Source organism: Dunckerocampus dactyliophorus, chromosome 12, assembly GCF_027744805.1.
Source record: "Dunckerocampus dactyliophorus isolate RoL2022-P2 chromosome 12, RoL_Ddac_1.1, whole genome shotgun sequence".
NCBI classification, from domain to species: domain Eukaryota; kingdom Metazoa; phylum Chordata; class Actinopteri; order Syngnathiformes; family Syngnathidae; genus Dunckerocampus; species Dunckerocampus dactyliophorus.
The window spans coordinates 23,414,360-23,429,128 of NC_072830.1; the positions used below are offsets into that span (position 1 = coordinate 23,414,360).

The window sequence follows — 14,769 nt, forward strand, 5'->3', positions numbered from 1 at the left end:
TCTGACAAACACCACATGGTGGCGCTGCTATTCAAGGCCAAAGTTTGACTTCAAGTCGGATTGACTTGAAATTACTCACGGAGCAGCTCAATGCGCTGTACAAAACACCCACAGTAACATCAGGGTGTACCACTAAGTTTGGTGCACACCTTAAGCGGACTCGCAAGCTCATCTGGCGAATTTGAGCAAGATTGGTTGGAAAAACACTTCAAGCAAAATGTCTTTGCAGGGTCACAGGCAGGACTTGGCAAATAATTGGTTAAGTCATTGACCATTTGTCTAATGCAGGGGTGTCCAAAGTGTGGCCCGGGGGCCATTTGCGGCCTGCGGCACATTCTAAAAATATCATTTAACAAGAAAACTTAAAACAAAAACAAAACAGCAAAAATGGAATCGGCAGTAATCTTAGAGGAATAAAGTCAAAATATTAAAAGACAAAAGTTGTCATCAAAGAATAAAAAGTAATTTTATGACTGTCATATGAGGAAAAAATGTCATTTTCATAGCATGAAGGTGAAATATTAAAGAGACGTTTATTTTTAAAGTTGTTATATGAAAAAAAGTTAGTCCTAATTTTTGGAAAATTAGATTGTGGAAAAAGTTATGAGAATAAAGTTAAAATATTATGGGAATAAAGCCATAATTACAAGAAAATTTACATGAAGAAAGTTGAAATAGTTGGAAAATTACAAAATGAAACAGCAGAAATGGGGAAAAAAAACCAGCTGTGATTTTACGAGAATAAAGTCAAACTATTAAAGGGGAAATTATTAAACGAGAAAAGTCTACATTTTGCGAGAAAAAATCCGTAATATAAGGAAAATTTTTATTTTAGTAGCATATTTAAACTTTTTTCAAAGTAGTTATATATGAGGAAAAACAAAACAAAGTTGTAATTTTGGAAAATTTAGGTTGACAAATAAGTTATATTATGGGAATAAAGTCATTTTATGAGAACATTGAAGAAGAGTTAAAATATTTGAAAAATTACCCCCCCCCCCATATAACAAAATATCAAAGTATATCAAAGTGGCCCTTGGCCCTCGCTGGAATAAGTTTGGGCACCCCAGGTCTAATGGTTATAAAACTTTGAGGATGTCTGTATTGTATGTATGCTAGCATGTCTTCCAATGTATTTTGAGCGCCACAGTGTTGTTTATACTGTTTTTTTTTAACCTTCCATTGTAATGCGTCTGAGTATGCTGAAAAGCGCTATACAAATAAAAATGTATTATTTCACATCATTTACAGTTGTGAAAAAATGACGGTGATGCATTCAAATGCACTGCTTAATGACACAAATCTGTGTCATATTTATGCAAACATAAAAATAAGCTGAAGCAGACATTAGCAAACAAGTTTATTAACTCATGTTTTATATAGTTTTTTCATATAATTTTCCCAGCTTTTTACATCATAGTGAAATGTAAATTGAGCCCAGTTTTTAGAGGCTATTTACCAGTATAACTTTCTCCATAGGGAAAAAAACGAGCATGTTGTGAATGTCTTCCAAGTATCAGAATCAACTTTTAGACATTTTATGTTGGGCTCAAACATGTTTTCAAACTGAATTGGTTGCGTATCTAAAGCGCAACAAAGGTGACCGTTTTGTCTTTGCGCTTCCAATCCTTTGTGGAATCACAACAAAAACACAGACGTACACAGTTAGCACGAGTACAATGCTAAGTGGGTGTGTGCACTGCTGCTTCCCTCTGCTCTACTTGGCGTACATGGTCCCAATAAAACATATCACATTAAATGTACACTCAACATGAGAAGATACAACAACCAAAAAAAACAACAGAAAAATTACTTAACTTGACACTTTTGACACTTTAATATACTTTTAATAAAAAAAAGATAGGTCTGCTCCTCCACATCTTCTCGCAAGTCACAATATTGAAGAGAGCACAGCATGCCGATAAGTGCTATGATAACCACAGGTTGGATGCTCATCATTGAGGTTCACAGTGCTAATATTGGAAAATAATAAACAGCATGAGAGGTTTCCTTTCCACAAAAGGACATGAAATGAACTGCCAACGTCAATCTGACCTTAAATGCAACAGGACTCCTTGCTTGATTGGTTGTCAGTGGTAACACAACACTCTGTGGTCGTCTGCGCTAATGAAAATGTTCCAAATTTGTATTTACATTCAAAATCTGATGTTGGACTTGCTCAGCTCATTACTTTTAACTTGTTATTCATTTTAAAGCCAGTTCAAATAATAATGCCCTATTTGATAAAAAGGCTGTCGTGAGGTTTATTGTCATGTACAACTGCACTGGATCATATTCAGATAAATGTGATACAGTGGAACCTTGGTTTGCATCATTAATCCATTCCAGAACGTCCGACTCTAACCAAAACGTACTCTAACCAAATCCATTTTTCCCATAAGAAATGTCAATTCAATCAATCTTTCCAGAAAGCCTATCGTGTTAACACAAAACGTTTATTTTTGTTTTACAATTATAGTTTAACACGCATAGAACAATTCTAAATATACATAACCAATGAATGGAAGGGATAAATGAACATTTTAAGGTTACTTTTACCTTCATTGAAGACGAGAGACAAAGACATGATGTGGCAAATTAAACACCCTAACCGAGGTTCCACTGTATTAGAAATTCCTGTCAATTAAAAGTGAGCATTACTATCTTTCTGAAGGCAGTTGTTGATTGTACTGGTGACTTGTAGCTGGTGAATAGCGATTGATCAGAATTTGTGACAAACTCCATATTTCAATACCAACACTGTCTTCAGTGTAGATGTTACTATGCCATTAGGGGACAGCAGGGGGAGCCATTGCAGCATGCACGTCCCTGAGGACTGCAGCTCCAGTGCATCAAGGAGCATTCCGTCCATAATTTGGATGTGGCCCAGCAACATGGGTGTGTTAGAGGAAGGGACAGAGCTGGTGGTGGCTTGAAATGTGCTATTGGTTCATCTGCAGCAGGCTAGCTCCACCAGGACCTTCCCAAAGAGTCCCCTACATTTTCACTGTATGAACCAGTAAACATCACCGTTGTACAATAGTGAGTGGTGTGTGTCAGTCAGACTGCTGGTCACATGCTCTTCCTACATTCTGTGGATCTTTCCAGGCAACCTTTGCTAATGAGACGTCCTGCATGTGGTTGTCCTCCTGCTTTGATGTGTTTAAGTTCAGGCAAGCTTCAGAGTGCTGATGGGGAAGGAGGGCATGGTCACCATAGTAACGGGGTTGAGAACCGTCTGACCCACCAGCTGTGGGTGATGCGCCACCATCGTCTGTTTGCCCACGATGGTGGTCGGCTGGCCAGCCGCAGTACCGTTGACGTGGCCGAGGGTGTGCGCGATGTGGCTGATCAAGGCAGGCTGAGTGACGGCCACGGGTTGAGGGTAGAGGGTGGGCAGGTGTCGGCCTAGGTGGGCCACCGGGTGCACGGTTATGTGGCTGATAGGCGGCTGGCCAGGTGCTAACTGCACAGAGTTGGTGGGAGCGGTGGGCGCCAGGTGTGCTATGTGTTTGGGACCTGCCGTCTGGATGACGTGGTTGACCGCTTGGATGACCGACGGATGGGAAACAGACGCATGGGCAATAACTGTGGGGTGTATGCTAGGCTGGGCGGGGATGGGGGCCGGAGTGGGGGTAGAGGCAGCGCTGCATGCGGTAGATATTGGCAGGGCCACAGGCTTGGATGGTGGCTGTGGAGTGGGTGTCAGCTGGCATGGAGGCTGCAAAGGGGCTTTGTGCTGGATGGAGATATGCTGGCTGATGAAGGAGGGGGCAGGAGTGGTCTGGGTCAAGGTCTGTGTGGGTGTTGGCATCTTATGTAGCTCAGCTTTATGGACTTCAGGTACGCTGGGTGAGGTGCTCTGTGGTCTCATTGGAATGTCGTCGTCTTCGTCTTCATCATCCATGGCGTCTTCACCTTCTACAAGTACATGAACAACAATAGTATCATTGCGTTTGGTGCATGATAATGGCAGCTCATGATACTTGGCTCATGACAATATAGTATCATGATATTTGGCCAATGATAAAGTATCTTCCACAACAATAGTATGATTGTGACAGTATTGCAATATTTTTCCCGTGACAAAGATAGTAACATGATATTTGGCAAAATAGTGATATTTCCTGGATTATAACGATAGGCTAGGTGATATTTGGCCCATGATAACAACTGTATCACAATAATTGGCTCACGGCAATTACAGTATCACGGTACTTGAAAATGATAGCATCACAATAACGATACTACTGCAATATTTGTGAAGTATTTACATACAGTATATACGTTACACAATCACAGAATAACAACAGTATCTTGACAGTATTTTGTTATTTGGCCCATGATGATGATGATGATGATGATGATGATGATAGTATGGCAATATGTGGTGAATGATGATTTTTGTCCGAGTATGTGCCGTGGAAGCTCACCTGAGGCAGTGGAGGTGGAGGCCTGGTCCTCTTCAGGCTGCACCGTCTGACGGAGCACACGGTCGATCTCCACCACATCCATCCACTGGTTCAGCTCGTTCTTCAGCTCCTCTAGTTGCTGCTGCGTGGCTATCTTCTCTCGGGCCAGACGCTCCATGTCGTGCTCGTACTCTTTCTCCTTACGCTTCAATGTCTGCAAGAAAGCAAATGTGCAAAAGCCTTCAGACTATTTGCCTTTGTTTGGCAGTTAGCAGGCTGCTACCTGCTCCCTGGAGGATAACAAAGACAGGCGAGGTCACTATTCTTGGATGGTGGACAGGTCTGTATCTGTACCTTTATCCAGATACTCACCATGAGGTCATGGGGTTTGCAAACTAAGTGTCCTATTAGTTGGTGTCTAACGTCAGCCATTTTGAAACAAAGTTTTGTTTAAGGTGGTTTCCTTGGGAATGGTCTGTTCAACCCAAATGTAATGACATATAAGTTTTGGCATAACCTAATAAGAGTAATACGCAGGCAAGAGGATGTGTAGGTGGGAGGGGCTGAGCTTGTATGGAAAGTGGGTGGTGCTTCCAGGCAATGACTCTCTGACCCAGTTTCCCCCTCAGCAGACCAGTCAGCTGACACGCAACTAAACACACTTCCTCAATCAAAGTTGAAAGCCAGTAAGAACATTTCCCAAAGAGCAGATACCGTCAGGTTGTACTGGAGACGCAAATATGTTCTGACTACACATCTACATCCATGTGCGTAACTGAAGAGAACGGCAAAAACAGCACAGTGTGAAGTCAAGTTGCAGCAAGTCGATGAGTCAGGGTCATAAAAGCATTTCCTGATCAGATGGACTTCCTGCTTGTGTTCACTCTTCATGGGTGTGCATGCACGTCAGTTTTAAAGTAAAGTGCATGTGCGAGTCAGTATTTGTTTAAGTAAAGGGCAGCTTTTGTCAGGCTGAGCACGTAAACACATGACCACATGGAGTGTCAAGAGAAAAACAGTCGGGCACCTGTCTTTGCAGTGGATTAGTGGTGCCATGCTCAACACAATACAGTACAACCTCTCATGGACCAAATACTAAGAAGATTGAGTGCAAATTTATTTTTTTGGGGGGGGGGGGGGGGGGGGGAAGATATGTGTATGTATATAAAGTGTGTATGTGTATAATATATATATATATATATATATGGCTAAATGAAAGTTATCACACTCCCATTACACTATTACCTACAACACAACGCTGTAGGCTGTTATTTGGTTAAATATAGCACTTTAATTGGTGCTGAACTTCTTTTTACAATTGTATGATGATTACTGTTAATGTTACTTAAAATGGTGACTTGAGGTTTTGTGACAGCAACAGCTTGATTTCAATACCCCCTTTTCCAAAGGGATAGAAATACAAACTGTTTCCTGACGACACGCTAGTCATCACTGGTTGTCATGGAAACAGCTCAAAGCTTTCCTCAGTAGCAGACCACTGATGCCAAGCAAATAGTGACAAAAATGATTGTCCTTGACAGTCTAGAACGCTGTAACAAGCTATGAGTCACGGAGATGGCGAGAGAGAGATGGTCGAGGTGCTCCACAAACACAGAGACCCACTGAACTGGCGTGTATGCATGTGTACGCGCGTGTGGGTGGCTGAGACGACGACGACGATGGCAACAAATGTGCTCGTCACCACAGAAACGCACGCAACCTGAGAAGCTGCTCTAGAAGCAGATGGCTCCCACATGGCATCCTGCTAATCGTGTCGCTGTGTTGCTGGGACATCAGGTTCCAAGTACCTTTTGTCTCCTTGCACATGACTGACACGTCGCCCCCCCCTCACACCTTCAGCCCAACCTCTACTTTGTTTGTGCGTGTGGAAATCTAGATCGCAGGGATAGGCTGCATTGAGAGTGTGTGCGTGTGTGTCTGTGAAGGTAAACACACTAGCTGTCACAAGCAATGCAAGTGGCGTGCACATGGCTCACAGATAAGGAGAGGGGGGAGGGGCAAGGCAGGCCACTCAACTCGTGCTGAGGACAAACTGTGCTTTGCGCATGCTCTTAAAGGGCCAGCAGCAGGGCGTAAGGCCACGTTGCAGACACGCTGCTGAAGCCTCTCGTCTCGGGCCGAAGCTTGACTGGTCTTGTGACTGTGTGCTGACCGTAAAGCCTCCCCTTGCTGCGCCTTCCAGCAGGAACACTTCACGTGGTGCCTGACAGCTCACAATTAAAGCTTTGTGTGTGCGTACGTGCGTGTATATAAAATCACCTTGCCTCACTTTTCTCTGTACAGTTCAACACTACGCTAAATTTTCAGGTCACAATATATTTGCCTGTAGAGAGTAGTTTGTTAAAGCCTTACATAAAAGCAACAATAACAATAATGTGGCAACCTGGAAGTTATGTGCGGTGTTAAGTTGTCCGTGAGGCCGTGAATGGGACAGGCAGCGCTGTGTGTGTTGAGACAGCTACGTTCGCTGATATTCTTCTAGCTACATTTGCTGATATTCTTTTGCCGTGGTTGCATATTGAAGCAAATAGAGCTCTGGTATGTGATATGCGACATGTCACTTAGAAAATTGTCTTTTTGTGTGATTGGATTCTCATGCTGAGACTGAAATGACTACATATGATTATGATAGCATTGTCTTTTACAGTCAGGCCTCAAACTAATAAATGAAGTCATTTTTACAGAGGTCAGTGAACACGTGGATTTTGTGCAGAAGAAACACGTTCAGTGTTTTTGGGAGGAAGGAGAAAGCGAGCCTCGTGTTTACAGCTCTGCGTTGCCTGCCTGCTGTTGGCAGCTAAGCCTGCGAGTACGCGGAGTCCTGCTCCGCTGCTGCAGCAGCACCGGAAAAGGGGAAAGAGCACGGGGGGGTGACGTCACGCGGCCCAGACTAGCCATGTGCTCACTCTTCATGTGCCCTTAAAAGCTCAGCGAGGCCGCGAGGGAGGGGCTGAGCAGGTGGGAGGACTTCTACTGCAGCGAGAATTGTTTTACAGCTTCTAGAGAATGGATGACTATTTCACATTCCACATGAATAGGAGGCAAGGCAGCAGACTGGCACACATCAATGTATTGCATGTTTGTACAGTATTTGTATATGGTGCAAAAACACCAGTTGTGTTTGGTCAGATGTCATCGACATACACAGCATATTTGCGATTTGTGGAAATTTCATCGTTTTTCTCCGTATATAGGCCATTTTTCTTCTGCAGAAAACACAACCCTTTGTCAAAAATAGACATTTTTATGGGTGTCATTTGCAGGTTGTCTGAGAAGGTACCTCCTAGTGTACTGATGAATCATCCTTTTAGGTTATAGCCTGCTTGCATTAAGTCCACACTTCACCACAGCTGGTCACCACTTAAATACTCAATACACATACAAATACAAATATAAGGTATTCACCAAACTGAAGACAGACCTGCCAGGAGGTATCTTACCCGGCTAAAACCCTCTGTTTTAAATTAGTAGCCTATGTGTAATAAGACACATGATTTTTAAAAAATATATCAGATGCTTCATTGTGTGATTTGCTTCTTAAGTGTGTGACCACCTTTGCCGTATACCCCGAGGCAGAGCATCCATCCTAAATGTGCTCAATGGGTGACATGTCGGGTTATGCTGGCCATGCAAGTACTGGGATGTTTTCAGCTTCCAGGAATTGTGTACAGATCCTTGCAACATGGGGTCGTGCATTATCATGCTGCAACATGAGGTGATGTCTTGTGGATGAATGACACAACAATGGGCCTCAGGCTCTTGTCACAGTATCTCTGTGCATTCATACTAGCATCAATACAGTAAAATGCTAATGTGTTGTGGATGAACTGGCCCATTGTGGCAGTGGGGTTGTGGTATAGGTAGGCCCGTATGTTTTATGGAGAAAAAAGGTGCATTTTATTGACGGCAGTTTGAAGAGAGTGAGCATGTTTGGGATGCTCTGGATCGGCTTTTATGGTATATGAGGTAAATGGTGGTCACACCACATACTGACTGGTTTTCGGACCCCCGGACCACCCCAATACGGTACATTCTGCAGAGGCCTTTTGTCGCGGCCAACCTAAGCCACACCTGTACAATAATCATGCTGTCTCATCAGCATCTTGATATGCCACACCTGTGAGGTGGCTAGATTATGAATGATGAATGCTCACTAACACAGATTTAGACAGATTTGTGAATAATATTTGAGAGAGATCGGCCTTTTGTGTACATAAAGGTTTTACATCTTATCAGCTCATGAAAAATGGTAGCCAAAACAAAAGTGTTGCATTCATATTTTTGTTGAGTATATATATCACACCAGACGCTGGGGCGGACGTCGTCACGTATCTAATCATTTGATAGCAGGAAGCCGCGTCCTGCATTGATGGGTTCTGTGTGACAAATGCTATGTTGCGTCTATTTGCAGGAATCTGTGTGCAAGAGGCTCAAGGGTTGTGGCCTCTTGTGACCATCTCAATTCTGCCAACAGAAGAGATAAGACAGCACATCAGCTGAGCCTAAAGCCTCTTAAGTCAAACCTCACCTGAGCTACTCACTGTAAGCTAACGTGTGTTATTCATGTGTGCATGCTTATAGACAAACATTCATACATGCTAAAATATGAACATGTGATGGCATCGCCATCACTCAAGACAATCATATCTCTTCTTAAAGATGGGTGAGCTACACAAACACTTATTATAGAACATACAAGTATTATAGGTGAGCTTGTGGACAGTAGTCATAGCACTTACTAACATCCCATCAGATTATACCAATTTCATTGTGACACCACTCACCGCACCGAGGACTGCAGTGCAATATAGTCAAGTTGATCCTTATCAGAACCTTTCATTTCTATTATCTGCAAATGAGCTTGTTTTGGTGAAACAGGATGACTTGTTACTATTTTAAGTAACAAGTCCAGTTACTATTTCTCACCCATACTAAAACCGTGTCTAGGCTGTCATATTTTTGGCCCCTCACTGTTTTGTTTTGCATCTCTGGTGCTCATTTGTAAAAAGGGGTGGGGGAGTGGGGTGTCAACACCCTCCCACCATGTTGCCTAATCAGAGAGGGAGTGTGCAGCAGGAGGGAGATAGGGTGACGAGTTCTGTACCCACACTGCCCTACTTTCCCTCCATATTCACACTGCAGCTTCTTAGCATTGAGCCTGATTGTTTTTCCACAAGTCCTTATTAAGAATCTTCTTATTGCGTGTATAGACACCACATCTCCACTGTCTTCAAACTAGTCACAGCCGGATTGTGTTTCTAATATCTTGAGTGTGTAAGAAACAGGAGAAGATGTTTGACAGGTTTAAGCTGTGCCCCCCAGAACCTACAGATAGGATACAAACGAAATCCTCACAACTTACAGGAAAAAAGTCCAGCTGTGAAGCTTTGGACCAGCTGTTCCACACATCATGAGTCATAGACACTAATGGGAGTTGGGTAGTAACACAGCTCTTGTATTAGATCAGGGGTGCCCATTACGTCGATCGCGAGCTACCGGTCGAATGGGCATATTTCACACAATTGCAAATAGTGATTAATCATAATTAATTTGAAAACCGATTAATTTCATTACAATTTTTAATCATTTGACAGCCCTAGTGTTCGGTATAGTAGTTTCAAAGCTTACCAGTTAGATTTTAAAATTTCAAGTTTGGCTTGTAACTTACAAGCTGAAAAAGCGTGCACCCCTGATATACACGTACAATGTACATAAAATACTCATATTTCTAAATATACTAAATATACATATTCTCTGTTTATAAGAGGTGGTAGATTTTGGAACTTGGTCATTTTAAAAGTAGCTCACAGGCTGAAAAAGTGTGAACATTACTGTATTAGATTGTGTACCTACCAAATTGTCCTATAAGATAATTTTTGCTGCTACAAAGATAACAATTATAGTACTATGGGAAAACAAAACAAACAATGAACACAAGTACAAGTACAAGTACAAGTGTGTCTATGTAGAGACAGTTATACAAGCTCTGGTGGCTTTGTAGTTAGCGACGACTGTCAACACTGTGAGCCAACACAAAGAGGAGCGGGCAATACTGACAAACATGTAAAGAAAGCTTCTGCCTTAATGACAAACTATGCGACCCACTTTGAAATTCTGAGACAAGAACGATGACAGACTCAAAAGCTGATTAGATCCTTTAAACGGGAAGTCACAGGTCATCTTTGAAGTCCGCTTTTGTATGTTTGGAGCACTGCATTGCATGTGATCTCAGACATCTACACATCAACTTTTACTCCCAAGGTATAAAATACCTGGAGCACAGTGTCTTAGATCTACAGATATTTTTAAAAATGCATATTTTTTAATGCATTTTGGCCTCTCGTCCACGTGTGTGTGTGTGTGTGCGCAAAAGTGAGCTTTTTGGTTTGGTTTCACAACATGACGTTAAAATCTTACAAGTGTTTGTTTCATTTTGTGCAGCCGTAGACATGCGTGCATGCGGCTTGTGACAACCTGCACAGGTGATTGGAAAAAATCTAACAAAACAATGATGATGTTTCCTGGGCTCCATGCAAGTGTGTACTGTATTTTAATTTTTTTTTTTTTACTCCACTCATGTGGAAGGACATTTGTCTTAACACCAGTGTGTAAATGTGTGAAAAATAATCTTTGTCCAGATACTGTATTATAGATAATGTATTGTACAACTTGGAACCTATTTTGTCCCATAAGAAGTTTGGAAAAGCAAGCAGTGTCCACATCCTCTTACCTGGATGTACCTCAGAGCACTTCTCAGCACGCTCAGATTAGAAGTCTTCTTCTCATCGATGTTGGGAATGTTCTTCTTCAGTGTCTCGAAACACTCCTTCAGGTGGGCTCGTCTGACAGACAGAACACACACTTGAAACAACACACCAGTGGGACTTTAGTTCAGCCGTTTCTTAAAAGATATCCTACAAGAAGAATCACGTGCTTTTTAAAAAAGGACCACTTAAAAGGAGGAGGAGGTCGAACTCACCTGTTCTTCTCAAGCTTGTTATGCACTTCTCTTGTGCCTGCCCTGTAGGAATATATACCACAACGCATTACAACAGGAGCACTTCAGTTATTTATATTATTATTCTTAAACACCAAGGAAACCTGCATGCTGCAAGCCCATGTCATCAAGACAATACCATCATATCATGTACGACATGACGTGAGACTCACAAAGACGTGTCTTTTTTTGTTTGTTTTACAGTGGTTAACTTAGTTTTACACTACCATTTAAAAATATTACATAATACGTTCATTATTGTTTAACACAGTATGAGTGCTTTGTTTCCACCTGTTACAATTAACAGTGGTTAAGTTCTTTTTAAGCTTGTATGAGTTAAAAGGAACACGGCACCCATCATCCACAATCCTTATGTAAGACATGAACACGTCCTTCTCTTTTCTGTGCGTTCTCAAATTAGAAAAACTGATCAAAAGAGGCAGCTCATTAATGGACAAACCAATTCCGCCTAGAAATAGTTGCATCCCATTACGTCCCATCTTGGCTGCCTCTTTATCTGTTTTTATATCTTTTGAACACACACAAAAGAGAGACGTGTTCATGGCCCACATAAGGATTGTGGATTATGGGCAAAATCTAAAAAAAGTGCACATAATGAAATTAATCACTTAAATCACAAAACCACAAAACTTTTTTGTGTTTGGGCTTCCCAAATGCTAATATTGTCCGATTTGTCTGTGATTATCTTTGGATTTGTGCATAGATTGACAGCACAGATGCATTCACTACAAATACAAATACAAATACAAATACAAATACACTACCATGGACCGGCTGAATGTCATTTTATTTAAATGTAAAAACTCTTACCCCCCAGGCCTTTTCTTGAGGTCGAGCAAGCGTCCGTCGTCAGGACTCCCTCCCCGGCTAGTGGGGCTGTTGGCTAGGGCGGCCGGCTGTAGTGCCTGGGGGGTTACAGCGGGCTGCTGTGGGGGTGTGACGATGGACCCAGAATATTCTTGGAGCGTCTGCTGCTGTACATTAGTGTTACTGGCGTGGGGGAGAATCTGCGAGGGGTGGTTCTGGTGGTTCTCTCTGGGCTGCTTGTGGTTCAGGTCATCAGATTTGGATTGGGGAGAGCGTGGGGCAGCAACACTTTGCTCTTGAGGAGAAGGGGGTTCCCTTTTGGGGGAGGCCACCGGTGGAGCAGCTGGATGAGAGAGCATGGCCACTGGAAGGGCAGGTGAGTCTGCTGGATTGGGTGTGACCAACGGGATGGGGATGACTGCGACCGGCATGGAGGGGGGAGGCAGAGAAGGGGGCATGGGTGCAGGGGGGTGCTCAGAGGAGAGTACCTCTGCTTTAAAGACATTGTTGATGTAGCCCATAGATGTGTAGTTGTTCAGATGGATGTGTCTTTGCTCTGTCAGCTGATCCAGTCGCAGTTTTTCTTTCAGTTCATCCTCTGTGGAATACAGTGAACACGCGTCATCTATGTTACACACTTTAAAATGACACCATTTAACAACACAAGTCATCTGTCTCAGCTCATGCTGGTCATTACAGACATTGCACCACCACTGGCATACACCTGCCCTGTTGTCTGTCCAATAACATTACTCCTAATCGCCTTACTGTGCCATAGCACAGCTCAAAACCCACACAGCAGCTCCAGATGAAGTAGGGAGTTAAGCTCAGGTGATTAATAACAAACGCAGGCCTGTGATCAACTTGTTTACACTATTAAAAACCTGTTTTCATTGCACAAACACACCAGCGGACAAAATGTTAAAGTATCAGCTTCATATTAAATTTATTAATGTCCAATCACATTCACGTGTACTTGTGACGTATGGATTTTATGAAAGCCTGGGTCTGGTTGCTATGGCAGCTGTGATGTCAAACACTGGCCTTGGTAACTAGAATTGCACCCTGTAGACTCCCGCATGGTGTCACACTTTTCAATCTGATTCATTGTGTGTGTAAATAAAGGGTAATGTTTGGTGTACATGCCTCCATACATGGCAGAATCCATGTGAAGGACTTCCAAAATAAGAGCGATTATATAATGACTGTCCTAATTTCCTACATACAGTGACCTGCTCCAGTACACACAGCAGCTCTGAGGAGGAAGACTTCTTAAATGGCAGACGTGTGGCAGGAGCCACAGAAAAAACGCAGACTATGAGGTGTCACTCCAAGACTATCCTGACCACCTCTCTTACCCGCCACACACTCGATTAATGCTACATCATAATGTATTCATAATGTACTGTTCAACGCCCATATTTTTATATAACTTGCATTGCGCATTAATTATTTGATTGAGGAGCAGCTAGAAAAGCAAATTCACGCCATAGAAGACAGTATTTGTATTCAGTTTGACATGTTCAACTGTCCCCAAAGCACCCATGAAGTTGTTTTCTTCAAAAGGTTTCAAATCTGTGTGGTAGTGACACATCTTGCTGTTACTCAATCTTCGTAGAGGGCTTGACTAAGCGCGCACGTGGTGAAAAAGGCGTGGTTTTAACGGGGTCTTAAGCAATAGGGGCGTGTCTGGTCGCTATACGTCATGGACAGACGGCGCACTCGGCGGAGTTTATTTTCTCTAAATACAAACAAAGCAAGGTTGTAACCTGTGGCGCACTGACTTGTTTAAAAGCTCATGTCCACGTCGTGACTGGCAGACAACACGGGCGCATGTGGGGGAAACATGACAGGAAAATGTCATTTGATCCCGGCCACGCAAAAAAAGCGCTTGGCACTCCAGTGACACCGCCCCATTAGCATTATCACCCCTTTCAAAACGTTACTAGAAACACGACAGCTTTGCTTTGCAAGCAAAGAAGAAACAATTCACACATAACGTGTTTGTCAATAAAGCCATATCATAGTGAAAACAAACTTAAGGAGTAAATGTATGGCGGCAAAAATGCCAATAAAATAAAACATCTTACCACCTGCTCTCTGTTGCTGGGCTTGCAATTCCAAAAACTTGGCAGCTTCCAGAAGCGTTTCGATGCTCATTTCTGGTCCCCTTACGGAATACAAGCTAAGGTAAAACCGAATAAAGGAAGGCCGATGTAGTGAACGACTGTGAAGGAGAAAGAGAGAGATCCCCGCGCTAAGGAGGCAGGAACGGGGTAACCGGACACCCCCTGAGTGGAAACTAGCACTGGGGGGGAGAAGTTCCTAACAAGATGGCGCTCAAAGTAGTAGGAACAAATAAGGTTTGTGAATCACGCAGCGCTAGTAACCGCCCACTGACACGAACACTCCCTCTGTGAGCACGCCGAGGGACTGCTACAAAACACGGAATTTTGATCCGGGAATCGACGGATGACTGATGTAATGAAAACTACATCATATAAAAAATGT

At 42.8% G+C, this 14,769-nt stretch overlaps 1 protein-coding gene across 2 annotated transcripts; it reads right to left on the reverse strand.

Moving 5' to 3' along the window:
* Positions 1-1,813: 1,813 nt before the first annotated feature.
* Positions 1,814-14,640, reverse strand: mnta (MAX network transcriptional repressor a). 2 transcript variants are annotated; one of them, XM_054793528.1, is made up of 6 exons: positions 14,352-14,640; positions 12,262-12,856; positions 11,413-11,454; positions 11,164-11,275; positions 4,434-4,626; positions 1,814-3,921 (listed from the first exon to the last, which is right to left on the reverse strand). In XM_054793528.1, the coding sequence occupies exons 1-6, from the start codon at positions 14,416-14,418 to the stop codon at positions 3,170-3,172; spliced, it is 1,761 nt and encodes a 586-aa protein (XP_054649503.1). In that variant the 5' UTR covers positions 14,419-14,640; the 3' UTR covers positions 1,814-3,169. The 2 variants fall into 2 exon arrangements, with proteins under 2 accessions (XP_054649503.1, XP_054649502.1); XM_054793527.1 differs by having other exon boundaries at positions 14,349-14,640.
* Positions 14,641-14,769: the final 129 nt, after the last annotated feature.